Genomic DNA, 26812 nt, shown 5'->3' with positions numbered 1-26812 from the left:
ACTCTGTGTGATTTCAGGGGGGAGAAAAATCAGAGGATGAGAATCTAAAAATAAGCCGCACATCTTGGCAAGCACTCCTTTCTCAAATACCTTCTCCTCCACTTCAAAATTCACAGTTAACAAAAATATTTAATACCAGAGCATTTCAGGTATTTTGTTAAATTCCTCCATTGAGAAATACTGATGTATAAGAGTAACCTCTGAGATTCAAGACCATATAAATAGAGCAGCTGCTATTTCTGTTTCAGTCGAAGCCATGATCCCAACTTAGAGGCATGCACTGTTGCAGGGCTGGGACAAGGAAAACAGCCAAGATCTTTCACCCAGATCGTAGTCCCTGCCTGGCGTGTCTCTTGTGGAATTTTATGTGCATAAAGAAAAGATTTTTGTCCTTGCTCTGGTCACCCCGAGGCCAAGTATATAATACTTACCTCCAGCCCCAAATCCTAAAATCTATTTCTCAGCTTTAAAATCATATACTTGAAGTAATTTTCCTTTAAAACTGAAAAAGCCTTTCTCTATTGAAAAGAAAAAGCCTGTGTTAATTATGCTACTAGAAACGTCTCAGCTGGAGACAGTTTGAGCCTTGAGTACAAAGGCCGCTCATTCCAAGGGTGTTTTCCTTCTCCCTGAAGGCTCCAGAAGCTCATTCTCCTCCAGTCCCAGGATACCCAGCTTAGCTCAGTCCCCTGCACATTCTGGGATGGATCAAGAGTCCCTTAAATTCAGGAGACCCAGTTACAATCAGGGAGATGGTAGAATGCGCAGGCTGGGGCTGGGGACCTTGGCAGAAGACTCCTCTCCCTGCTCCTTGGGCCCCCGCCCCTGCCCTGCCACCATCTCTCCCAGCCAAATCGACCTGCAGTTGGTGAACGCAGAGACTTCACCCAGGATTCAGGGACTCCTGGGACTCCCAGGCTCAGGACTGCTGGCCGTGGGTTTATACAAACTCTTTGCCGAATAACAAAGTCCAGGGTGTTTCCCACTCAAACTGACAACTGCCCCTCGGTTCAGCCACCCGTCCAGCATGAGGGTGCTTTCCTCGTCTCTGCAGGTGGAGCCAGGCTCCATCACTCTGCAAAGCCCGCAGCACCAAGTCCAGGACCCAGCCTCCAGCCTCAGACGGACCACATGCACACGAGCTCTGGGTTCTGCTTCTACACGGAAGTTTCTGGAACTTCATCCATTTCGTCAAATGCATTGAGGGTAGTTTTGCTGTTGCTCCTGGAAGAATCTTGGATTTTGTTGAAATCTGCTTTAAAAAAACAAACAAACAAAAAAAACTATTTTACAGAAACAGCATTCTGCAAGTTGTACCTCCAGGTCTCAGTCCACCACCTGCCTTAGAAGTTATTCTAACTCAGGTTAGAAAACGGTAGAGCTGGAAGGAATTAATTCAACCCTCCCATTTTACAGATGGGGAAAATCACGGCCCTCCGACTTGGTGTGCCTGGGGTCACGTGGTCAGAAAGGAGTGGGCGTCACGCTTCCTGATAGCAGCGGTACCTGTCCGTCTCCCGGGCCCTGGATCTTCGTTGAGGAAAGAGACGTGAGTTTTCCATTCAGTCCACTTCACCTCGTTGATCCTGCGGGTGTGATAATCATTCTCACTACTCCCCAGGTGCACCTCATCAAATGCAAACAAGTAGCACAGCGTTTGGGGAGTCCTCCACAGGGATCAGGAGCATTCCTGCCCTATGTGGTCACATCAGTGTTGTTAAGGCTTGAAACCTGCCCAAATCCCCATTTTCCCAGGCCTCCAGGATCAGTCTCCTCCCAGGGTGTGGGACCCAGAAGCTCAGAGAGGTGTAAAGGGGGCATCTTCAGCCAGCAGGGGCTGTGCCTGACTCGGAGAGGCAGCCCACGGAGAAGGAGGGAAGGAAAGAGAGTGGGGCAGGCTCGGGCTGAGAAGATGTGAGGGTGTGAAGTCCAGCTAGGGTTAAGGTTGCACTGAGAAGATGGTAAGGGGACTTGCCTGGCAGTCCAATGGTTAAGACTCCTCCTCCCAATGCAGGGGTTTGATCCCCGGTTGGAGAACTAAGGTCCCACATGCTACGGGGTGTGGCCAAACATTTTTTTATAAAAAGAGAGGAAGGTCAGGGTTCAGAACCCAAAAGAGTGGGCAGTGTCTAAGGTACTGAACTGTAACTGGAGAGGATAGTTTGGCTGAAGTTCACATTCACAGAACAACTCTAGAGTGAGGGTGTCAACATTAGACGTATTTATTAGGGAAACTATCATAGTTGAAACGATGGTTCCTGGGGCAGAGCAGGGCGGGGAGGGGTTTCAGTCATAGACGTAGGTCAAGGTACAATTATGCTCCAAGAAGGTAGTCTGCAGGGCCAGGCAGTCAGACAGGGGGTCGGAAGAGGTAGACCCATCAGAAAAGATGGTCAGGGCACGTGCAAGTACTTTTTTAAAAATCAAAAAGCTTGACATCTGTCAAAAGTAGCTGTCTCACTTTCCATTTGCCTGTGACCGAATGTACCTCTCAGAAGGACAAAGAGTGCCAGGCTGGCAAATCTCTTCCAAGGCAGACACTGGGCAGGGGGAGGCCATGGAGGCACCTCCAAAAGGGCAGAGTCTCCTCCTTCTCCTTTCTGAGGCTTAGAAAGTCTATCCCAGGGCCAGCGACCCCGAAAGAGCAAATTCCATCTTCTGAGGAGGCAGAACAGACCGTGGTCTGGCAAGCAAACGGCAGCATCATTTCGCTAACGTTCACCAACTCATCTCTCTTCACCCACCCAGAAAGCCTCACCAAAGGGCCCCTCTCCCTTTGTTACCGCAAACACAGTCGGAAATCTTGCTCTGCTACTTTACACAGCTCTCCCATCCGGAATCTGCTCCTCAGCCATTCTGGTAACATTTTCTCGAGCTCCAAGGTCGTCCTGGCTCTCTGGGGACATAAACGAGCCTAAGTGCATCTCTCAGGAGCCAGCCCAGGAGCACGGCTCCGTGTGAGCGTGGATGCGCCCACACGCATGCACACACACACATATACACACATGCACACACACCAAACAGCCCACTCCACCTGCATGGAATGCTTAATGCATAGATCCTGAGGATCTGGCTAACCTACAGAATTCAAAAATGAACACCCAGTCCGTTTGGGAAAGGTGTTCAAATTGTTTTAAACATCACACAAACGATGTTTCTGGAAGTCCAGAGCTGCCTCACTGAAAATGTTAGGATCCTAGGATCCCACCAGGAAGGGAGGTTCCAGGAGGACATCATGCGGTCCTAGCCCCATGGCAGGCGTAGAGTCCCCTCAGCAATTGTCCTGGCAATAATTTGTCCAATCTCTCCTGAATATTAGCAACAATCCAATTAAGAAAACCCTAATCATTAGTAACTTCCTTGTGTCAAATCAAAGCTTTTTTCCCTGTTGTTGCCCCATATACCTCACTTCTGCCTCTTGGACCACAGAAGGAAGCTGCTCCCCCTTTCACAAGTAGCTCTGCAGATATCTGAAGGCACTGTCACGCTCTTCTTACACCATTTATGTAAGAAGTGTAACATGCCTGGCCACTACCTCTGGATCATCCTGTGGGTTAGTGTCCTCAGTGTGTAAGGCCCATAGCCTGTGAGGGGTATTGGAGGAGAGCAGAACTGTCACCTCCGTTGTCTTATACCTAAGGACATCGTCCTATACCTCCTCCTCTTAATGCAACCTCAGGCCATGCTTCAACATCCACATATCACACCACTGACTGAGCACAGCACACCCATAAGCCTGAGCTCCTCTCACACGTGCTATTGTCCAGCCACACTCCCTAGACCTTATACCCCAGAAACCTAGCTTCCTCAAACCTGGCCAAGCACAGGGAGCTTATGCAGATTTCCAGGCCCCACCCCAGATCCACTGGTGCCATGTGCTGAAATGAGTCCCCACGAGGGCTCCCATAGAAAGACTCTGCCAAGGTCACCTGTAGGCGCCAGATGTGCTCACTCTCCTTGGAGATGTTCTCCACGGTCTCCCCCATCAGGGCAATGAGCATATTGAGGAGGAGGACGAAGGTGAGGGTGACATAGGTGATGAGCAGGAACAGGAAGAGGATGGGGTACTTGGAGTTCTGCTGGATGTTCAGGTCACCCAGGCCTATGGTGAGCTTGAAGAGTTCCAGCACCGTGTCGCTGAAGCTGCCATAGGAGCTGCAGTCCTCATTGTCCTTGGAACACTTCTCGATCAGCGAGGCCAGGGCTGGGAAGACATGAGAGGGTGTTCTCTGCAGCCTCTCTGTCTGGTTAGTTAGCCAGTCAGCTCGTGCATGCCTGCATGTACACCTCTGCCCACACACACAGACTGCAGGTCTGCCGCCTCCTTCTCTCCGGCTATTTAACTTACATCTCCAGCCTCAGCTCTTCTGGAAGCTTCATCGGGCTGGTGCTCTGCCTTGACAGAAAGGGCAGAAAGCCCCTTCTGCCTAACAAAGCCCAAACTCTTCTCTCTACCCCACCATTCAGCCCTTGATCTACCACGGGCTTGCACAGTCGATAATTACAATCTATAATCTGTGTGTCTCTGGCTCCTCAACCAGGCTTTGAGCTCCCAACTTCCTGTAGCTTGGGTTGTCTCCCCCAAGACTGGGAAGTCCTGAGCCTCTTCCTAATGCTCTGTGGCAAGACCTCTGGTCAAGGCCTGGGACTCTTTCTTCTCTTCTTCCCAGCACACTACAGCAGTGGCTCATGACTGAATGAATGGATGGATGGATGAATGAATGAATGATCAAATTAATCAGGAAGGAAATGGATGGATGAATAAACAAACAAGTGAAGGAGCAAATAAATAAGCAAACTGTGACCCAGAAAAGGTACCAGACAGATGGGAACAGCTGCCTAACTTCAAATGCCAATGATAACTAGGGGAAAAAAAAACTGGCTTGGGAAAATAAAATGATATCTCTTTATGCAGAGGTTAGAAATAAAATCAGGTTATGCTGTTCCCTCTGTTGTAAATGGAGAGGTTTTTTTTCTTTTATCGGAGTACAGTTGCTTTACAATATTGTGTTAGTTTATACTGTACAGCAAAGTGAATCAGCTATATGTATACACACATCCCCTCTTTTTTGGATTTCCTTGTCATTTAAGTCACCACAGAACACTGAGTAGAGTTCTCTGTGCTATACAGTAGGTTCTCATTAGTTATCTATTTTATACATAGTATCAATAATGTATATATGTCAATCCCAGTCTCCCAATTCATCCCATCCCCCCTTTCCCCCTTGGTATCCATACATTTGTTCTCTACATCTGTCTCTATTTCTGCTTTGTAAATAAGATCATCTATACCAATTTCTTCAGATTCCACATATATGCGTTAATAAACGATATTTGTTTTTCTCTTTCTGACTTACTCCACTCTGTATGACAGTCTCTAGGTGTACATGGAGAGGTTTTCAAGAGGGGTTTCCTATCCCCGGTCCCAGCAGACCGAAGGCTCTCACAGATATATCTGCAGCAAACTATGACAGTAATGTGATTGCGGGGCCAAAGGAGGTTACCTCAATGCATTACTCTACTCCGACTTTTCAAAGACCATCAATCACAGTTCTGCAGACTTTAGCTTCTCCATTTGTAAAATGGGGCCGAAAACCTGCCAAGCCTATCTGAGGCTGTGAGAGCCGCATGTGATGATGGATGTAAAGGTGGGAGGCATACCACACAGGGTGGTTGGATAAAAGCAACCAGTTCAAACCCTGGAGTCTCTAAGCCTCAGTGCCCTTATGGTCAAGGATGATAATGACTCCCCCTTGGTCAAGATGTCACGAGAAGTAAAGAGATAATGGTTGGGAAATGCTAACCACGGAAAGTGTTCCACCGGTGGCCGATATAATTGTTGCTGAGGCTCCTGTGTGCTTTGTCATGCTGACATCTGTATAAAGTGTTTTACAGATGAGGGAGTTACTATTATTTATAAATCAATTACCTACTCCAAATCCAAGTAAGAACACGATATACACAAACAAGAACTTCAGAACATCATGCAAAATGACCTACAAAGAAAGAAACGCAATTCAAGGGTAAGGTTTGAGCACATATTCAATATACATTGATTTCCTGCCTGCTTCCCACCCTCTCCTGGGTTCGCACTCTAACCATGCCCTCACTCGGGCCACTCTTCTGCGACCCTCACCAGGTCCTCCTGTTGCTGTCTCCACAGCTCAACGCGGGGCCCACCTCCTCCAGAAAGACTTCTCTTCTGTTCCTGCTCTCTGCCCTCCTCCCTCCTAGAACACAGTCTGTTTCTGTCCCTGCTGATTCAGGCTGCACATGAGCACCTTTCCTCATAGAAACTCACATCTGGAATCCTCACACTTCCTGAGGGCCGCAGTGTGCTAGGCCGAGCTCGCACTGGCTCACAAGAGCTGATTGTCTCACTTTCATGAATTTTCTGAGCTCGTTGTTAAACACAGCCATGACTAAGAATTAAATTGTGTAAACTTATAACTAAATAAATTGCATTAGAAACAAAGATAATAAATGTTCAAAACTCATCACTTTCCAGTGACTTTACTACATTTTTTAATTATCTAGGCTTTTAAGGCTATTTATTTCTCGTAACCATATGGTGGAAACACTATATAATGGTGCATTACTGTGCATCCCTTCCCAATTCTGTATTCAGTGACATCGCATTGGTAGCTGGAAGTCAGCCATGGTGGGAATATTTACACCATGGAAACTGGTAAAAGCTACAAATCAGAGATTGTTGATCATCTAGATCTTGACTTAAGACAACGATGGACAAAATGTTAAGGCAGATTAAACTTTAAAAATGTGTCCTATCTGTAGCTGTTATAGTGGGAATAGCACAAAAACGCTGATGAGATATTCTTCTAGTATTTGAACAGTATTATCCAATTCAGCAGATAAATGGCTCAGCATCACTGACAAACAAATGCAGTTTCAACACAAGTCTTCATTGTTTCCCTTTCATCTTACTCCTTAAAGCAGAGGAAAATATCAGCATTTATGCTGGCACAACACTCACTTGTCAATTGCAACCACAGGTTGGCAAAGAGATATGAGTTCAACCAAAATCAACAAATTATTCAGTGAGACTCAACTAGCCATGTGGAATTTACGACAAAAGGCATTGAATATTTTATTATTGTTTGTGACTTGTGTGCTGCACATCCTTTATATGGTAAACATATATAATAAACATATCTACGTGTATATATATAACATATTATATATACATATTTTATCTCCTAGAGAGCCTGACCAAAGGCAAAGGGAGACCACGGTATTTGGGAGAAAGAGCAGTGGCCTGTCTCTTGGGCAAGTCTCTTTTCCTCTCCAGACCTCAATTTCCCCATCTGAAAAATGGGCCTTCTCGGAAGGCCCTCCCTGCCCATCTCTGACGCTCGGCAGCCCCAACACACCTTCTGGATCATGACGCTGTACATGCCCATGGACTGGAATCCCCGCGTGTAGTAGAGCATGTTCGCCCAGCCCAGGGCCATGGCCAGCACGAGGCAGGCAAGGTACTCTTTGTAGGCAAACAAGTACAAGAAGACAGATAGTATCACAAGCACAGCTTGGACAAAACTGTTCAGGAGACACAGGAGACAAGGGCCTTACTTACTTCTTGGCATCAGGGCAAAGATGTCCAAATCCTCCAACCTCCCTTAAATCCTGAATGGTTACCCTGGTGGCTGGTGCTGAAGAGACAGATAAGGCTGCCCCAGATCTGCTGGACCACGTCTAAAATCCAGCCTTGCAGATTGCATTGCTAGATGCAAGTCAGCGCTGGTTGCAGTTGACAAGGACTTTTTAAAGATACAGATCCCCAGGGCCCAGGGGATTCTGGTTCAGAAGGTCCAGGGTGCTGCCCAGGAGGTTGTATGTTTTTTAAATCACCCATGTGATTTCTGACCCCCACACAGGTTGGGGTACACTGGGGTAGACTGAGGATGTGGTGAATGATTGCATTTTTAACCAAAATGACAAAAGCTGACATCTATACTCAAAAGTCAATCATAACACAAGTCCCCCATAACCTATTTTGAGAAATCCTTTAAAAAACTACAATACATGCTATATAATAGGTTTGCTAAAAGGAGATTGTGCAACAGTGTGAATGTACTTAAGAGTACTGAACTGTACCCTTAAAATGGTTAAGATGGTTTAACTTTTGTGTTACGTGTATTATACCACAATTTGGAATGATTAAAGTACAATATGGACCAAACATACAAGATCAAAATCTACTCCTAAACAGTGTGTAACACCATCAGTTATGCAGACATCTGGATAGAAACCCTCTCTTGCTTATAACATCAGGTAGTCTCCACGATTACAAAATACCTAACTAGTTAAAGTTAGGACACAGGCAACTTTGATTTTCTTGTGCAGTGAAAAGCAAACGTTTGGGTGAGCAGGGCATTTGGCACTGAAGTGAGGAAGCATGTTTACACGTTCCTCTACACTAAGTAAACAACGAAGAAGCAGAAGAACCGGACATGGCACAGGTGCCTTCTGTCTGTGCCAAAGCCAGTGGCTGTACAAATGGATTTTTCTCTGGAATCGTCACAGTTTCTCCAAGGTGACAGACTCATATGTGACTTGCACCCTGGGCAGTGCTGCACCTGGCCTATTCATTCACTGCAGTATCAGGGGGCCCCACCTGCCCAAAGAGATGAAGAACTTAGCTCATGCTTCTGGAAGGCAGGTACATACTTAATAAAGCTGTTAATAGGTATTTGGAAACATCAGGCCAAGATTTAAGGTCTTATAGAGCCAGCCTCCCAAATGCTCAGAAGAGGGCCTTTGGTGGGGTCTACAGAGCCATGGAGCCTAACATTCTTCATCTCAAGCTGCAGATCCTTTTCCATTATTTATTTAGAGACAGGGGTTACGTAATCCTCTGCACATGACAGGGGTTACATAATCCTCCTTTTATTTAGAGAGAGGGATTACGTAATCCTCTGCACATGACCTCATTCAGAGAGGCTGCTGAGCTGAGCTTTCTGGCTAGAGCCTACAGTAGTCAACCCTGCACAAGCTTGGGATGAGGCTGACTGGGAAACTGGGCTGGCTTGAGCTTCATGACTGAAGCTCCGCCTGACTCTACGTGACTCACTTCCCTGCTCTGAGCCTCGGTTTTCATGCCTAAAGATGAGACTCAATGATTTCTCAAGTACCTTCCAGCCCTGACCTGCCAGGGTCCAAAACGACAGCCAGGAGGAACTGGCCTGGAATGTCCCTTCATAAAAAATAAACACACCTTCTCTGTGCTGGCAGCCGCCCAGGGCTCTGTGGCGGCTGCCGCCCAAGGCTCTGTGGCAGGGTGCAGTCAGCTATCCCTGCAACCGGATGGTGGGTACTGTCCTAGCGTTTTGTGGTCCTCTCCACGGGCATCTATGTGCCTCTCTTACCAGAAAGGAGAGGGGAGGCCCCTGGCCATGTGACTTGGCAAAATGACAGGGACAGGGTGACACGGTAGGGTGGCTATTGCTGAGGGACACAGCAGCCATCATACAGGACTTTAGGCTTGCCTGTGAGGTGGTGACCAAAGGGACAGACCTACTTACAAGACAAAGTGAAACCAGGCATCCGAGAGGATGGACTGCAGATCTGAGGGTCTCAGCAGGAAGATCGCGATGCCCTGAGGGCGGAAAGGAAAGAAAAGCTGCCCCCTCTTCATGCCCCTCGCTGGAGGCTCTGGGGAAGGGGGGCGTTTCCCCAGGACTGAGCCTCAGCAATAGGGAAGTATGTGAAGGCCCAGCCAGAGCCCAGGTGAGGGATACGGAAGGGGACTTGTGCCTGGGGGGCAGTGGCAACCCCAGGGTAAGAGTGGATGCTCCCCCGATCTTCTCACATCTCTTACTCTCACCCCCGTAATCACCCCAGAACCCACAAAGCAGCACAACCATACAGTTACCTGCCATTCCCCAAATATGGCCTAGCTTTCCAGCCTCTGAGCCTTTGTTCATGCTGTGCCCCACACCTGTCCTGTAATACCTTCTCCCCAGTGTCCTCATGCCAACCCTCCCCTACCAGAGTAAGTGCCATCTCTGCCTTCAAGGCTTCCTGGCCCCCCTCCCCCACCCCCACCAATAAAAGTCATCTCTCTTCTTCTGAGCACGGGTCTGAGCCCAACATCAGGTCTTTTCACAGTCTATGTTAAAGTCTAGCTATTTGTGTCCATCTGAAATCCCTACCAGACTATGAACTCAAAGAGGGCAGGTTCCCTCCATCCCTATCATCTCCTCCAGAGCCCCACATGGAAGGTGTTCAGAATATACCTGCTGATTCATCAGCTGGATGGATGAATGGGTAGATCGACTGACACACAGATGGAAAGACGGTTGGATGAAGGACGGAAGGACAGTGGGTAAGGATGAGTGGGTGTTTAAATGGATGAATGAGTGGCTGGGTTGATGAGAGAGGGCAGGTGATTGGATGGGTGGATGGAGAGGCAGGGAAGATGGGACACTGAGTGGCTGGGAGTGTAGATAGCTGGCAGATAGATGGACAGATGGATGGAGGAATGGACAGATAAAGTAGGTAGGATAAGCTTGCTTGTTTATGTAAGCCTAAAGGTTAAAAAGGAAATGCCTCCCCAAAGTCTACCAGCGGTAGTAGCAGAGCTTGCTGTCACCCTGCCTGCCTCACAGAGCAGTCCAGGAGGGCTTGGTGACCTACTCACCTCTTTCACAGAAATGCACATGGCCCAGATGAGTACAAACATCCTTCCTAAGAGCTGCAGCCACCCAATCTTGCATGTGATGGACGAGGTGTATGGCAGGGCCTGGGGAGGAAGGGAGAGGAATGGATGGGTGTAGGATGGGGAGTGAGGAAGGCAGGGGTAGCGCCACCTCCGTGGGGACCATGCACATACACGTGCCCAACCCTCAAGCTGGGCCAGAGGCCAGCACGAAGCCAGATCTCTGTACAGGGCCAAAAAGGAACTGCAGCCCCCAGCCCCTGCCTCCCCCGCCCGGAGTGCAAACCCAGAATTCTGCGGTGAGAAGCAAGATCCAATCCATGCTAACAACCCCCTCACACCTCTTGGCATTTATCTGTTCCATCTGTATCCAGACACTCACAGGGCCTCATAACACAGTTAAAGCCAAGACTCCGTGCCTCGTGTAATGGATGGGGAACCGAGACCCAGAGTGCTGGGAATGCTTCTCCAAGTGACTTCCACCTCCTCCCATTTCCTCCCATGGCCCTCACAGCAAAAACACCCAACCAGCTCCAGATTTAGACATGGAGCCTGGGCAGGGCCTGGGGCTCCTAATTCTGCAGCCCTCCCCCAGCAGGGGTCAGCCTGGGGCTGAGCACCTGGGGTTGAGCTGAACCAGGCGCTGGCGACGTATTCAGTGTCCAAGACACTGTTGAAGCATGAAAACTGGGGGACCCCACGCACATCTCTTGGCCTCTCTGGGCCTCAGTTTCCCCATATGCACATAGGGCGGCTCCAGGGTCCTGCAGTGCTGACCAACCCATCCCCCACTTCAAGGGGCCCACTTACCTCCTCCCCCCGGGGGCGGTAGTAAGAGATGACGGTCAGGGTGATGTTGTAGAAGAAATAGGAGCAGAAGGACAGGAAGAACATGTACTTGGCAAACTTCTTCCACTTCATATGCAGCAGCGTGTGCAGGGGCTCCAGGGTCAGCATCTCATGCCGGTTCTGGGGGTAGAACGGCACCAGTCACCATGGAGATGAGAGAGAGGAAGGGACCATTTTCGGAGGGCCCTCATTTCAGAGGAAGCTCTGAGTCAGCACTGCTCCTGGCAGAAGGGGGCAATGAACTGGTTTGGCTGGAAATGTTGGGAGAGGTAATTACTAGCTCCTGAGGCTCCATTCCAGCGCACCCAGACAGCAACTGAACGACACGGAGCTTGGTGCTTTTGCCAAGAGGATCTGAGGCACGGTAGAGAGGGAGGGCTAGAAGGGAGGCCAGGGCCACGACTGGGGTCTGGCCCCTCCTGGGCCCTCCTTCACTGTGTGACCCTAGGAAAACCCCTGACCCTCTCTGGGCCTCAGCCTCCTCATCAGAAAAACTGATCTCAATCCCTGCCCTACCAGTCAGGCTGCTGTGAGGGCCAGGGAGATCCCGGGCAAGGCAGGCTCTGGGAAGCACAACTCTTGGTAAAATGTGAAAGATGTGTTGCCTCACTTTCCTCCAAGAGCCAAAAACTTCCCGCTGCTGATCTTCTCTTTCCTCTTTCAGCCTCACTGACTTCCCAGCTATGCCTCCTCCAGAAAGGCCTCCCTGATTGCTCAAACTGTGTACTCCCTGACCCTTATTTGGGGCCAGGTTTGGGGGAAGAGGGGATTCTAAGTCTGACCATATGGAACCAATAGAAGGAGTTGGGGGGAAACAAGATGGAGAAGGTCTACACCCCCCCCAACCCTGCCCAGGATTATGGGGCCAGGAGACCCCCACCACAAGGTCAGCTGGGAACAGGTGGCCCCAGCACCCACCCCAGGCCCCACCCACTAAGGCTAAGGAATGGGGGCTGCAGACATGTCTGGCTAGTAGCAAGGGGTCTTCCCAGGGCCTCCCTGGTCTGGGGCCCAGCCTGCTACCCTCTGACCTTCCCCAGCCCACCCAGGAGACCCACATCGATGTTGGGGTTGTAGACGATGATTTTCAGCACCGAGTTGTCGGTTATGGTGTCCACATTGGTGAGGTCGTAGAGCGAGGACGACACTGGCCCGTAGGCCCAGTCGGTGAACTTCCTGGACAGGCTCCGGAGCCGCTTCTCCTTGATCTCACGGCTGAGGATGTACTTCAGGATCTGGGGACAGGAAGAGTCACAACCATCAGCCGCTGGACGGGGCTCGGGGCAAAGACCGCTGGGCCTGCCCCAGGCAGACAGGGCCTGGGAAGAGGCTCCCACCAGGGATGGATTGAGTCGGGCCGAGTGCCTGTCACTGTGATCCCCGGCCCCCGCTTTATCTGTGGGATGGGCGCAAAGCTCGCTGACCTTCCCGTCACACCAGGCATTGTGAATAACAGAGACAAGAGGCGTGAAGGCCTTTTGCACGCTTCAGAGGGCTACACGATCAGCTCACAAATCCTTGCACCAGCTGGGGAGTCTGTTCTGGGAAGAATCCAGGAACTGACAATTTCGAGAAATAATTTGTTTGGCCTGGACTTGAGAAGCAGCTGGAAGTTTCTCCAGCTTCCCCATCCCACCCTCTGTCAAGACCCTGCCAGTTGAGGCTCACTGCTCTGGCCAGTCAGGGGGTGATGCATGACACCAGCCTTTCAGAGAGGCCCGTGGGACCCACTCTCTAGGTCAGCAAGCTTGCTCTCTGCTACATGTTAGGGTCACTGGGGAACATTTAGAATTCCCACACCACTGACTAACTCAATCCAAATCTCTGGAGGTGGGACTCAGGAATCTGCATCTTGTAAAGCTTCCTGGGTGGTTCCAAAGTGCAGGCAAGATGGAGAGCTCACTAGTTCCCGAAACCGAGCCCTGGGTACAATAAGATGGGGGCAGAACTTCCTGGGGCACCAACCCAAGGCCCAGGAGGAGGGTCCTAATGGGGAGGACAGTGTCAGAGCCCTGATCTCATGTGACCTAGTGGGGTTCCCATCTCATCTCGCACGGGAGCCTAGTCTCTACAGCCCAGGCAGGGAGCTCCTAGGGATAAGGCAGGTCTCCCCTTTCTGCGCCCCAGGCTACAAGAGCCCGAGGACATGGTCTGTGTCTCAAGTATGACTGCACCCTCTGCTCCCAGCATAGTGGCCAACTTGGGCAGCATCCGGAAAAGTTTCCAAAGAACACTGAATGAAGGAGAGAAGGAGCCAGGAAGGGTGCAGGCAACTTCCCAAGACTGGCAAGAGGTGGTGGGTGTGGGTGGAGGGACACATTATCCTCTAGGGAACCAGGGGTCAGGGGGCCATGCTCCATGCAGGAAGCTTCATCCCTGGGCCCTCCCCAGGGACAAACACATGGCACAGTGGTCCTTGGAGAAAGTTCTGACTTGTGACCACAGTCTGACTCTCCTCAAAGTCCCCAGGAAGCTGTGTCCTTGGGGTGGGCAGGAGATGGGGGAGGCAGGCACACAATTCCTCCTCTGTCAAAGCTGTTCTGCATCCCTTCCTCCTCCCACAAGAGAATGAAAAGGTCCCTTGTGGGCACCAGCCCTGAGCACTGGGACGGGACCCAAGGCCCTCGGGGCACCACCTCCCTCATCAGTTGCCCTGAGGTTGGCACAGCTGTGATGGCTCCACAGTCCCCACCCTACCCAGTGCCCTCCTGCAGCCTCCCAGTAGCCATGGTCCCCTCCCAGGGCTCAAGATGTGGACGCTCAGGGGCAGTTTTGCCATGATGAGTCCCGACCTTGAAACCAGACCAAGCCGTGGCTCCCACCACAGATAGAGATGGGAGCCCACCCCAGCTGAGTCTTCACCAAGCTCCCAGTGAACTTGAGTTCCTCGGCCACATCACAAGGGCACAAAGAGCCACGAGCAGCCACATACTCTGCTGGGGACTTGGCTCAATGTTTCAACCTGACAGATAGGCTGGGGTCTCTCCAGTGTCAGGGAGCAGCAGCCAACTGGCTCTGGATCCAGAGCAGACATTCGGGGACTCCCATCCTCATAAGAGGCTGAAGGCCCCCAGGGTCAGACACTCAGCCTCCACTTGGGTGCCTCACCACGCAGGAATCCTCGGCCACGAAGCAGGAGTCACCGCAGCCTTAAGACTCCTCCACTCTGGCCCCGGCAAGGGGGTCCCAGGGCAGGAGACAGAAACACAGAATGTTAGGGTCTGAAGTCCAGAGGGTGCGCCCACGTGCTGCCTGTCTGTGGTCCGTGCAGTTGGCCACTCAGAAGGGCCCCTGGGGAGCGGGCCTCGCGCCCTCCCGCCTGCCCCCAGGCCTCACCCACCTCAGCCTTGCCCATCTTGGCGGCCAGCTGCAGCGGCGTGAGGCCGTCATTGTTGCGCATGGTCTCCAGCTCCCAGTTGCCACTCTTCAGCAGGATCATGTCGTACATGTGCTTGACGAAGTCATTCTGCGTCTTGAAGTCCTCAGCCACCGTCACCAGAGCATGGAGGATATTGTTTCCCCGTGAGTCCTGCGAGGTGATGTCCGTCTGCTCGTTGTCCATCAGCAGCTGCACGATCTCGGGTTGGTTGGTGCAGGCTGCCAGGGCCAGGGGTGTCTCGCCTGGGGGAGGGGGAGCACAGGGGCTCGGTTCTCTCCTGGACCAGAGTGGTGATTCCCCAAGTTCTAGGAATGGGGCTTATCCTGCCCATCTCAGCAGGAGTGGGAGACTGAAGCTGGATCATTGCAACAAACTCCTAACCGGTCTCCCTGCTACTACCCTGGCCCTCCAACACTATCCTCAACACAGAAGCCAGACTGATCCTATTAATACATAAGGCTCACCTCACCGAGAACAAAAGCTCAAATTCCAATGACAGCCTACAAGGCCCTACATCTTCTGACATCATCTCCTCCTCTCCCCCTCACTCACTCCCCTCCAGCCACAATGGCCTTCTTCCTTTGCACGGGCTGTTCCCTCTTCCAGCAGTGCTGTTCCTTAGATACCTGCATCACTCCCTACCTCACCACCTGTGAGTCTTTGCTCTAATGTGTCACCTTTTCAATGAATCATTCACCCTAACTGCCCTTTTAAAATTGAAACCCAGCTCCTTCCTGTCCTAGAATTCCTGATCTCCTTCCCCTGCTTTACTACTTTTTTTTTTAGCTGTCGTTTTTTTTTTTAACTTATTTATGTTTTAATTTTATTTATTTTATTTTTGGCTGCTTTGGGTCTTCGTTGCCACGCACGGGCTTTCTCTAGTTGCCGTGAACCAGGGCTACTCTTCATTGCCGTGCGTGAGCTTCTCATTGCGGTGGCTTCTCTTGTTGCGGAGCATGGGCTCTAGGCGCGCGGGCTTCAGTAGTTGTGGCACACGGGCTCAGCAGTTGTGGCTCGCGGGCTCTAGAGCGCAGGCTTAGTAGTCGTGGCACACAGGCTTAGTTGCTCCATGGCATGTGGGATCTTCCCAGACCAGGGATTGAACCCGTGTCCCCTTTATTGGCAGGCAGATTCTTAACCACTGCACCACCAGGGAAGTCCCCCCTGTTTTACTTTTTATTTGTCAATAGCACTTGTTATTTTCTAACATATTACATAACATTCTTATTTGTTATATCCATTATTGATGGTCTCTCTCCCATCTAGAATGCAAGTTCCATGAGGGTAGAGATCTTGGTTTTGTTCACAGATATATTTCAAATACCTAGAACAATGCCTGGTATATATAGTAAACAATCAATGTTAGTTGAGAAAAGAGAAGGCAAGTGACTCACACTTGGTCACACAGCAAACCGGGGACAGAACCAGGGCTGGACACCAGGTCCCCTGCTGCTTCCCCCCCAATCTCCATCCTGTCACCTCTCTTCATCCCACCCAACCGATGTTTCCCAGCCAGGTCTGACTGGACAAGACCCTGTCCTCAAGGCCACCCAGACCCATCTAGTCCTGCTGACTGAAAAACCATCCAGAAGAGAACACAGGTCAGTGGCCATCAGTCAGGGCCTGGGCAAGGAGGAGGAGTTAACTACAAAGTTGTACCAGGCAATTTTTTGGTGTGATGGAGCTGTTTGTCCCCTGTCCTGATCACAGGGATGGTTATACAACTGTACACATTTGTGGAAATGAACAGAAGTGTACATTAAAATGGGTGAACTTCACTGTATCTAAATTACACATTAAAAAAAAATGTTTTTTCACCCGGGATGGCCTAACACCGATTGCTTTTGGACCCCCTAAAGTGTCAGTCAGGGAACTTTTGTCCTCTTACTTTTGACTCCTGTTTGCAGCCCTGAGAGGCACTGTACACAGGGGAGAGAGGCAAGAGCTGGCAGGCAGCATGCCTACATCCGTTCCTTACTACACTGGGGCAAGTCATTTCCCGTCTCAGAACCTGTCTGCTCCTTGTAAACTAGGGCTCTCTCCTTGCTCTCCCTCCCAGGTCTATGCTCCCTACCGGGGGCTGCTCAGGTGAATGTCTGCGTGTCCTCTAACACCACCAGGTGACACTCCCCGAATGCAGGCTCCCCATCCTCCCAAGTGCCGGTCTCCAGCCTGGCGGTCCTGTTCAGGTGGATCTGCCCCTGCCGCCACCCTGGTCCCTGCTGTGTCCTCCAGGGCCTCGGACACAACTGAGCCAGCGGAGATTGGCAGTGGGGTCTCCCCTGCCTGCTAGCGTTTCTACGGGCAGAAGCCCCGCCTCGCCCTCCGCCCCTCTCGCCCCCGGACCCCAACCCGGGGCGGCGGCACCCACCGAAGTAGAAGCCTTCGTGCTGGTACTTGGGGTTGAAGAAGACGCCCTTGGCGTGGGCGTTGACGTCGGCGCCCGCCTCGATGAGCAACGCGGCGATGTCTCCCTGCCGCCGCTCGATGGCGATGTTCAGTGCCGTCTGCCCTGCGGACAGGACAGGGGTGGGCGGTTGCGCTCAGCGGCTGGGACCGGGGGTGACACACCCTCTCTGGCCTGTTCCCCTCTCTGTCCTCTGTACCCTCCACCGAACCGTGGAGAAATACTAGCTGCCTGCCTGGTCTGTGTCGCCCAGCTTCAATCTTTGCTTCACTCATTTTTGCGTGGAAGCAAGGATTATTCGTGGAGCAACTGCTCTGTGCCCCACAGCCAGGCAATGCGGACACAGCAGGACATGGGATGCCGTTTTGATGCTTGTCCTCAGGAAGCTCACAGTCTCCCTGCGAATTGAGCGTTATGATACGGGGAGGTGCAGGGTCTGTGGTATCCAGAGGAGCTCTTAACACAGCCTGAGGGGTTGGGGGGCCTCCCAGAGTGGCCTCTAACTGGGACCGGATAAGTTTAGCCAGGCTGGATGGGGCTGGCTCAAGGCCTCATAAGCCAGGTTAAGAGGTTAGAACTTTATCCCAAAGGGTATGGGAAGGCACAGGAGGCATTGAAGCAGGGAAGTGACATGATCAGAGTTTTGGGTTTTGTACATGTGTATTTTCAAAGCACTCTGGCTGCAAAATTGGAGGATGAGTTAGAAGGAGCCCAGACTTGTGAGGAGCTGTCCATCCAATGGACCCAAAGATCCTTGGGAGAAAGAGTCCTCAGGATGGTCTGTTGGGGATGAGGGAGAAGGGCTGTCTCGGGTAAGGTCCAGGCATCTGGCCTGGGTGCTGGGTGGATGATACTCTGGTGACTGAGAAACAGAACAGGGGAGAAGCAGCAGGGAGGGGGTGGGGGAGGGACGCAGACACGGTTGGTGGAGCCTACAGAACCTCCAGACAGAAGGGACCCGAAGGCTGGGGGTGCGGGGGCCGGGTGTCTCAGAACATTACTCCAGGAACAGCATTTTCCAACATGCCGTACATAAAAACAAAGTCCTGGTAGATCAAAGAACTAAGCATTTTTTAAAATTGGAAAAGTGTTAATAACTAGCCTTTTTGGAGAGAAAACCCTCTTAAGTAAAATCCAACATCCTGAAGCCATAAAGAAAGAACTGACATATTTGCTTCCATAAAAATTTAAAATTTCTGTATTTCAAAAGACATCTTAAAGAAAGTTCAAAGACAAGTGATAGGCTGGGGGAAATATCTGAGACGTATAAAAGAGGCAACGTGCTCTTAAAAGTCCATAAGGGATTAAGACCTCCTACAAATCAATAAAAAGACAAACAACCTAAAAGAAAACTGAGAAACTATTATTAACAAGCACCTCACAGAGAAGAAAATACACACAGACAATACAGGACATGAAAGATGTTTGGAAACGCTGGTAATTGGGAGGATGAAAATTTGAACCTAATGAGTTCATACTTTTCACCCACCAGACTGGCAAAAACAAATAATCATAATGGTAATAAATAAGTACAAATAAAATTACTTTCTCCCACGAGAAAAGTTAAGGGCCCAAGCCAGACTCCCACCTGCAAAAAGCTGAGAGGTTTATCACCCTCAGCGTATCAATAAGATGGCATCCAGTTATTCTTGGGCCAATCATTTTTGACACAAGCATGTCCTAAGATCCTAGTGGGATGTTTACTGACTCCAAAAACTCAAAGACACACCTTACTGGTTATTCACAACAGACTTCCTGAGTAGGGAAACGCTATCCTGAGTTTGGTCTCCCTGCCGTCTCTCCAGTCCACCTAAGAGAGAAGCCACAAAACTGAGTCCCAAATGGGGCTGTTAATAATGAGGAGGATAATGGCAATACTAATAGTTACTAACGTGTTGGCCCTGCCCAGCTCTCCAGCCTTCCTGCCATCACTCAGCCCTGTCAAGCTCAGTCCCACCTCAGGCTTTCGCCCTTGCTTTGTTCTGGATCCTTCTCATTGTGCTGGCTTCGGGTCAAAGGTCACCTCTCTGACCATCCACACTGAAGTTGCCCGTCCCCAATTACTTCTGATGACATTATCTTTTGTTTCTTTTGTAATTTTCTTTTCATCAATTTTTAAATTGCCTTATTTAGAAGAGCAGCCTTCATCTGTCTTGTTCACTCCTGTGTTCTGGGGCCAAAAACACTGCCTGGCACACAGCCAGCGGTCAAGATTGTTTGCAGAATGAAGGAAGGTGCCGGGCACCACACTAAGTGCTTTGGGTTTCCACGACAGCAGTGCCTGTGCCCCACCACCGCCAGAAATCGCTGTCTGCACAGCCCCTCCCGCAGGCGGGTACCTTCGTAGGCCTCCTCCGTGTATTTGGCGTTGATGAACCTGTCTAGGATGTTGTTTTCCTCAGCGAAGGCGAGCAGGATCCTCACGATCTCCTTGGTGCTGGGGTTGATGTTTAACAAGGCCTTCATCAGGCAGGTCTTCCCCATGTCCAAGGCCGTCAGCTTGCGCATGAGGAAGTCTGCAGGCAGGGTCGCAGGATGGAGCCGCTGCACAGGGGGGCCCCGGCTGCCCTTGGCCCTCCGGCCCGGAGGAAGGGAGGCCGGGGTGTGGCGGCTGCAGCCGCAGACCTCAAGAACCTGCCGCAGGCTCTCCACGGAGCTCCCTGCCCTGAGCTGCCCGCTCCCCTCTGCCCTGTCCAGCTCTTCCTCCTCCCGCCTCCTTGCTGGCTCCTCCCCCTCGGTGAGCTGCCCAGAGCCTTATCAGAGACCTTTTGCTCTTTGCCTTCTGCACCGTCTCCCTGGTAGGGGGACAATCCCACCCACGGCCTGGCTTCCCACTGTCCAGCTCAGAAATCTCCAGGCCACCACCCCACACCCCAGTTTCCTACAAATAGACTTCACCCCCTTCCATTTAACTTGCTACTCTCCTGGTCCCCAAGACAGCTCGGGCCCCACCAGCCACCAAGTCTCCCAAGTCCAAATGGCACCACCCTGGACTCACTCCTCACGTCCTAGAGTCCTACCAGTGCCGCTCCCAGAAGGGCTGTTCCCCCTTCCTCGGCCCGGCCGCTGGAGTCCCAACTCTGCCTGAACAGCAGCCTTCTCCAGTTTTACCCCCATCCTCCACCGTCACCTGTCTAAGCCCTTCCATGGCTCCCCATTGCCCTCAGAATCAGGTTCGAAGTTGCCAGCCCAGCAGTTAAGGCTGGAGGGCGGGGTGGGAGGGCAGTGGGTAGGTGGACAGCAGGAGCCGAGCAGGACCCCCGGCCCTGCACCCTCTGCCAGGGCCAGCCACTGACCAGGCACATCCAGACTGCTGCGCTGCTCACAAAGCTCCTGCAGCTCCATCAGCAGCTCCAGCAGCTGCCCCACGCAGCCCTCCGACACAGCCACAAAGATGCGCTTCTTCAGCCGCTTCGTTTTGTGCCTCTGCTTTTGCTTGGCCAGGTTTGCACTGAGGCCAGAAAATGTTTCCAACTCACCACACATGCACCACTGTCTCCTGTTAGCCCTCCAAAGCCACTGTGCCCACAGGGGGCTCGGCGCCAGCCCCCACCGTCTGCACATGCCTGTCACAGTGCCTGAAATCCCCTCCTTTAGTGCTGGGGGGGTGGGCGGAGGTGCTGGGATTCATGTTGCCCTGTGCTGCTCCGCTTCTAATCCAAATGCAAGCACATTTTATCAAACTGTATCTTTGGATCCACATAGTAATGATCAGGAAAGATACATGCCTAACTGTTCATCCTGATTACCTCGAAAGAATGAGATCAGAGGAAGGGAAATTTCACTTTCATATTTTGTGTTGTTTGAATATTTTTCATATCTCTCTCCCCACCCCTACACTCCAAATAGGCAGCCATGGTAATGCGTGATGTGTATCCTTTTGTTTGTATGTGTTCTTGCAAAATGCACATTGATGTTTGATGGCTACATGCATGTATGGTTTTTTTAAAGTCTTTATTGAATTTGTTACAACATTCCTTCTGTTTTATGTTTTGGTTTTTTGGCTGCGAGGCGTGTGGGATCTTAGCTCCCTACCAAGGATGGAACCGGCACCCCTGCATTGGGAGGCAAAGTCTTAACCACTGGACCGCCAGGGAAGTCCCCTACATGCATGTACTTTTAATTTATGTATATGGCATTGCATTAAGTTCTCATCCTGCTGCACACTGTTGTCCGAATGTTTTATAATGAATGGGTATTACTTTTATAAAATGTAATACTCCTTTCTCCCCCAAAATGACCTACATGCCATAGCTATGGGCCCAGACATTTGCGCCCCAGGATTGGCAGCCTCTTTCTCTTTCCTGCAGGGTCCTGTTGCCTGTCCCTCTGGCACCTGCCTGGTGGGCACGGTGGGAGGAGGGGAAGGGCCAGGCTCACCTGGGGCTGTTGGGATTCAATGGGGTCTCTGTCACGACATCCTGAGGAGATTGTGGGGAGTCCATGTCATCACAGCTGCCGGGGAGGTTGGTGGGGGAATGGGGAGGACAGAGAGAGGGACAAGTTTTTAAATGGACAATGGTAGTATGCCACAAACAGGCCTGGCTGTGTGGCCCAGGGCGAGTCACTGCCCGCCCGCGAGAGCTGAGGGCTCGGCCAGGGCAGGGGTGGGGGGCTGGCGGGCTGGCGGGTCGCAGTACTCACCACTGCCGGATGTTGGAGTCCATGGGCTTGGAGAAGATGAGGGGAGAGGTCTTGGTGACAGTGGGGCTGGGCTCGAACCCTTCTATCTCCAGGAAGAAGTGTGCACTGGGGAGACACCCAAGCAAGGCCATTAGAGCTGGGACAGGGCCTGTCCACCCGTGGGTCCTGCAACCCCACTGTCGAGGGTGCCCTCCTCACGGAGTGCTCACTCTCAGTCAGGCCCAGGCAAGCCTGGAAGGCTCAGAGCTAGTCCAGAAATGGGGCGTACATGGTGTGAGGGCAAGGCTCACTGACATCTTGGCCCCCCCACCTGCCTGTCTCCTGCCTATCAAGAGGAACCTTTTGACTTGACCTAAAATCAAATCATTCTTCCAAAAGAGAAGACAAAGGGAGGAGCAAACCCCTAGCTGGTAGCCCGAGGCCTGGGTTCTAGTCTGGCTCTGCCTCTGCCTCTCCTCTTGTGTGACCCCAGGAGGTCACTGGCCTTCTCTGGACCAAGTATCCTCACCCGGATGGAAAATGGTTGGGCTAGATGATCCTTAAGACCTGGACTCTGGAGCCAGTGCTGCTCCAGTACCGTCTACTTAGGGACTGTCCAGCTGAAATGGGCATCAGAAGTCATCTTGTGAGATCACCTTTCCCTGCACCCCTGCAGTACCCCGGAAATGCCACCCCAAAGTTGTCACCACACCACTATGGCAGCTCTGACCCAGCGACTAACAAACACATCTGCTAGCAAAACATCCTGGTTGACATTTGCTGACTATCTCCAGGCGCAGCCCAACTCCCACACCTGCAGGTGTTTCCCCAGGACAATTGGTCCAGCTCCTGCCCTGACCTCCATCCCACCCTACTTATCTGGGTTCAGTAGTGCATTTACTCAACAAATATTTACTGAGCATGTACAATATGCCAAGCACTATTCTAGAAGCTGTGGATACAGTGGTAAACAAGTAAACAAAAATTCCTCCCCTCACAAAGCTCTTGTTCCAGTGGGTTAGTAAGAACTGGCCCCAAGGATCAGACCAGATTATAGCACAGTGAGGCCATTGCATTTCTGGCTCTAGACCAGGGGTCCCAAACCCCTGGGATCTAATGCCTGATGATCTGAGGTGTAGCTGATGTAATAATAATAGAAATAAAGTGTACAATAAATGTAATGTGCTTGAATCATCCCGAAACCATCCTCCCCCCGGTCCTTGGAAAAAGTGTCTTCCACAAAAACAGTCCCTGGTGCCAAAAATGTTGGGGATCACTGCTCTAGGCAATAACACACTGTCCTTTGGCTGTAAGTTCTTCAACAGCAGAAACTACAATTGCATCGTCCTAATTCTCTAGAACCCAACATTTGTCGTGACACTCAGAAGACCTAACAATGGATGAGTGTAAGGATGGATAGGTGAAAGATAAATGAGTAGAAAAAAGAATGGCTGGTTGGACAGATGAGTGGATGGATGAATAGATAGGTAGATGATGGATGGTTGGAATGGACGGATGGATGACTGTCTATTGGTCTCTCCATCTATCCACCTATCTACCCACCCAAGTATTCATTCCTCAGACAGTCATCCATCCATCCATCCATCCATCCATCCATCCTTCCTGTTGAGGGATGCATCCCCCCTTAAACTGTAAAGGTTGGGAGGTTGCACCCCTCAACAGGAAGATGAGGGCTGTGACTGAGGAAGGAGGACTTCAGTGGCTGGGAAGGTGGATGGTGAGAGCTGAGCTGGGAAGGACCCAGCTGTACATAAGGACCTAACTCCTGGGACAGGGAGCTGCTAGACCACGAGGGCCTGTCCCATGCCTGCCCTACTTGCCACTGCATGTGCCATATCTCATCCACCAGCATGAGCAGACAGCAAGGTCTTGGCCAGGTGACATCCTGGCTCCTGACTTGCAGCAGGTGCTGTTTGTTTATTCCTACTTTGACCCAGCCAGAAAGGCACCACCACCTAGGTGTTGTTAACTCAAATGCGCAGACAGACAGCTCTGTACGATTCCTCCTGCATTTCTATTCCTTTGAAGGCAGAGAACTATCCCCAGGTGGACTCAGGCCTGGGGAGGAGCTTATCTCTCCTACTTTGTCCAAAGAAAAGCCCAAGTGCTCTGAGCTTCAAGGCCAGTGCCTCTGCAGCCTTCATGGCCTGTGTCTGCGTCCCTGGGCAAGGTGACGCCCAGGGGGAGGTAACCATAGCAGCCACTCACAGGGAGGGGCATGATGCTTCAGAAAAAGCTCGAGGTCCAAAAATTTCTCCCCAATCTAGATTTCTTGGTGCCTTCAATTCCCCCATTAGTACATATTTCCTTAGTGGTCAGAACTGCCTTCTGACATGTATTTTCTTTTCTTTTTCTTTCTAAACCTGAGTCCTATACTCCATTCTGAGGGAGTTGCCCAAACCTTTGGGGTCTGGGGAGAAGTAGGCACATGAGGTCCCTCAAAGAGCCTTGGGAAGGAGAAGGGACCACCGATTCATGAGACAAAGGTCACACCTCACACCAGGCCCTTAGGTGGGCGGGGGCCATTGGCAGAGCTGACCCTGGAAGTAAGTTCATGAACCAGGATGGGCTCAGAAGGGCAGCCCGACTGCAGGAAGAATCTGGGATTTTCCTGCAACTCTGTCCTCAGTCCTTCTCTGGGAAAGTGAGAGGGGAGGGAAGGGGGAAAGGAAGCAGGAGGGAGGTGCTGGTGGCTTAGATCCAAGATATCTCTGCTCCTACCCAGACAAGCCCTCCCAGACCCAGGCTTCCCACGTGGGCCCGCGACGCCTGTCTGACGCCTGTCTGATCTCCACATCCACCCAGTTTTCTCTCCTGCGCTCCGGGATGGAGCTTCCACCTGAATGAGCCTCTGGCACCTCTCAGCCCACATGTCACACCTGAACTTGTTCCTGCTCCTCTGAAGTGCTCATGTCAGAGGTGGCCCCATCACCCCTCCAGGTCCCCCCACCGGAGGAGGGGATGTCTCTCGGCCCCGCTTCTCCCTCCCGTCCCAGAGTTGATCTGGCAGACTCCACGATCCTAGTACTTCTCTGATCTGTGCCTGCTTCTCCATCCCTCACCACCAGGCTCACCACCTATCACCTGGGCAATAGTCGCAACAGACTCCCCTCCAATCCATCACCCACACAGGTCACCCAGAGTATCCTTTCTAAAATGCAAATCTTGCCATGCCCTCCCTCTCACACAAAATCCCTCCATGGCTCCCCACTACCCCCAATTGTCCAATGTCCTTAACTGACTGCCAAGACCCAGCCCCGGTGGGACTTATCCCCCCAAAGACACCCTCACCCACCCGGCACTTTAGTCGCATGGGATTCCTCACGGGTTCCTGCCCCAAGCCTCTGCGCTCTCCCTTCCTGTCCACCTGCCACCATCCACTGTAACAGCGGCCCCTCAACGACATGCCCACAGGATCAGAACGACCTGCCCCTCCTCAGGCCTGGCCCCGCCTAGTTCACGCTCTCTCCAGGCCACTCCCCACATTCTCCCTGGGGCCCCCTCACCATCCAGACTGTGAACAGGGGCAGGTGTTCTTTCCCAGCCTGGGCCCAGCCCCCTGACTCGTGCACAAAAGGCCTCAGCAATTACTACTCAATTCAAGTGGGGGGGGGGGTGGCGCTTCCCTGGTGGCGCAGTGGTTGGGAGTCCGCCTGCCAACGCAGGGGACACAGGTTCGTGCCCCGGTCCGGGAGGATCCCACATGCCGCGGAGCGGCTGGGCCCGTGAGCCATGGCCGCTGAGCCTGCGCGTCCGGAGCCTGTGCTCCGCAGCGGGAGAGGCCACAACAGTGAGAGGCCCGCGTACCGCAAAAAAAGAAAAAAAAAAAAAAGAGAGAGAAGGGAAAGCACCAGTGTCACCTCGGCCCAAGAAGGGCCCTGGGACAGGGGCCGAAGAGACAGGGCAAATGGGCCAACCTAGACCCGGGGGCCCACCCGGGTCCACGGGAAGCGCCGCGGGGTTGAAGGAGGGGCATTCAGGCTTGAGGGCCACCGAATCGGCTCAGGCGGGGACTGCAGTGGAGGCAGCTCAGGGGCCAGCTGTGACCCCGGAGAAGTACTTTCTCTGCTCCCGCCACCTCCGTGTCCTCAACTGGGAAGTGGTCATAACCGTCCCAGCCTATGCAGTTCCCAGGGGCCCTGGGGCGTGACAATGACGACGCCAACAGACAAAGTTCAAGGTAACAAAACACTATCAGCGCCAACATGCGCCGTGCCAAGCACGTTGTTGGCACAATTGCAATTTACTGTTACTCTATGGGCTGATGCCGTGGCTGGTGTCCCCCTTACACAGGCAGGGTTGGAGAGCCTGAATTACCTGGCTAAGCACCCAGTGGATATGAAAGCCCCCAGTGGACTTGAAAAATGTATGCTGTAGGGGGCTCCCTGCTACCTGGAATTTCCACCCACCTTTCTGCTCCTTATCTCAAGGATGGCTCCAGCAACTCCCCACCTCCCCCAGGAGCCTTTCTGAATGTTTCTGCCTTGGTGCCCCTGGGCCCCCAGGGAGGCCTCCCTTGATTATTCCAGTCATACTAACCTCCCAAGCTCAGCCCCAGAGTATGCAGTGCTGCGCCCCCTACACCCCCCATTATACCTGGCTGGGCACCAGGCCACCCCAGATGAGACTGAGATTCTCAGGTCCGCCCCAGGCAAGGGGTCCCTGAAGGTGGGTGCCAAGCTCCTCCTGTGCCCCTCACAGCGCAGCACCCAAGCCTGAACCTGCCGGTCCTACCTCTTCTTGGTGGGGGTGATCTCTGCCGGCCTCTTCTCCTGCAGGATGGCAGCGTTCCCACTGGGGATAGTGGCTATTCTGCCCATGAGAGGCACCATCTCCTTCGGGTGGGCATCCATGG

General features: G+C 52.0%; 1 protein-coding gene across 2 annotated transcripts; it reads right to left on the bottom strand.

The window, feature by feature from the left end:
* Positions 1-1157: 1157 nt before the first annotated feature.
* TRPV3 (transient receptor potential cation channel subfamily V member 3) lies at positions 1158-26810 on the bottom strand (the record flags this gene model as incomplete). 2 transcript variants are annotated; one of them, XM_082604400.1, is made up of 17 exons in its annotated part: positions 1158-1255; positions 1507-1586; positions 2784-2896; positions 3930-4204; positions 5930-5996; positions 7392-7557; positions 9543-9616; positions 10661-10762; positions 11489-11647; positions 12586-12762; positions 14868-15148; positions 17278-17418; positions 19653-19829; positions 20610-20764; positions 21694-21768; positions 21958-22062; positions 26692-26810. In XM_082604400.1, the coding sequence occupies 17 exons, from the start codon at positions 26808-26810 to the stop codon at positions 1158-1160; spliced, it is 2364 nt and encodes a 787-aa protein (XP_082460526.1). The 2 variants fall into 2 exon arrangements, with proteins under 2 accessions (XP_082460526.1, XP_082460527.1); XM_082604401.1 differs by having other exon boundaries at positions 1158-1252.
* Positions 26811-26812: the final 2 nt, after the last annotated feature.

Source organism: Mesoplodon mirus (assembly GCF_964341445.2).
Source record: "Mesoplodon mirus genome assembly, chromosome: 18".
In the NCBI taxonomy this organism is placed as follows: Eukaryota; Metazoa; Chordata; class Mammalia; order Artiodactyla; family Ziphiidae; genus Mesoplodon; species Mesoplodon mirus.
This window is presented reverse-complemented; position numbering and strand designations above follow the sequence as displayed.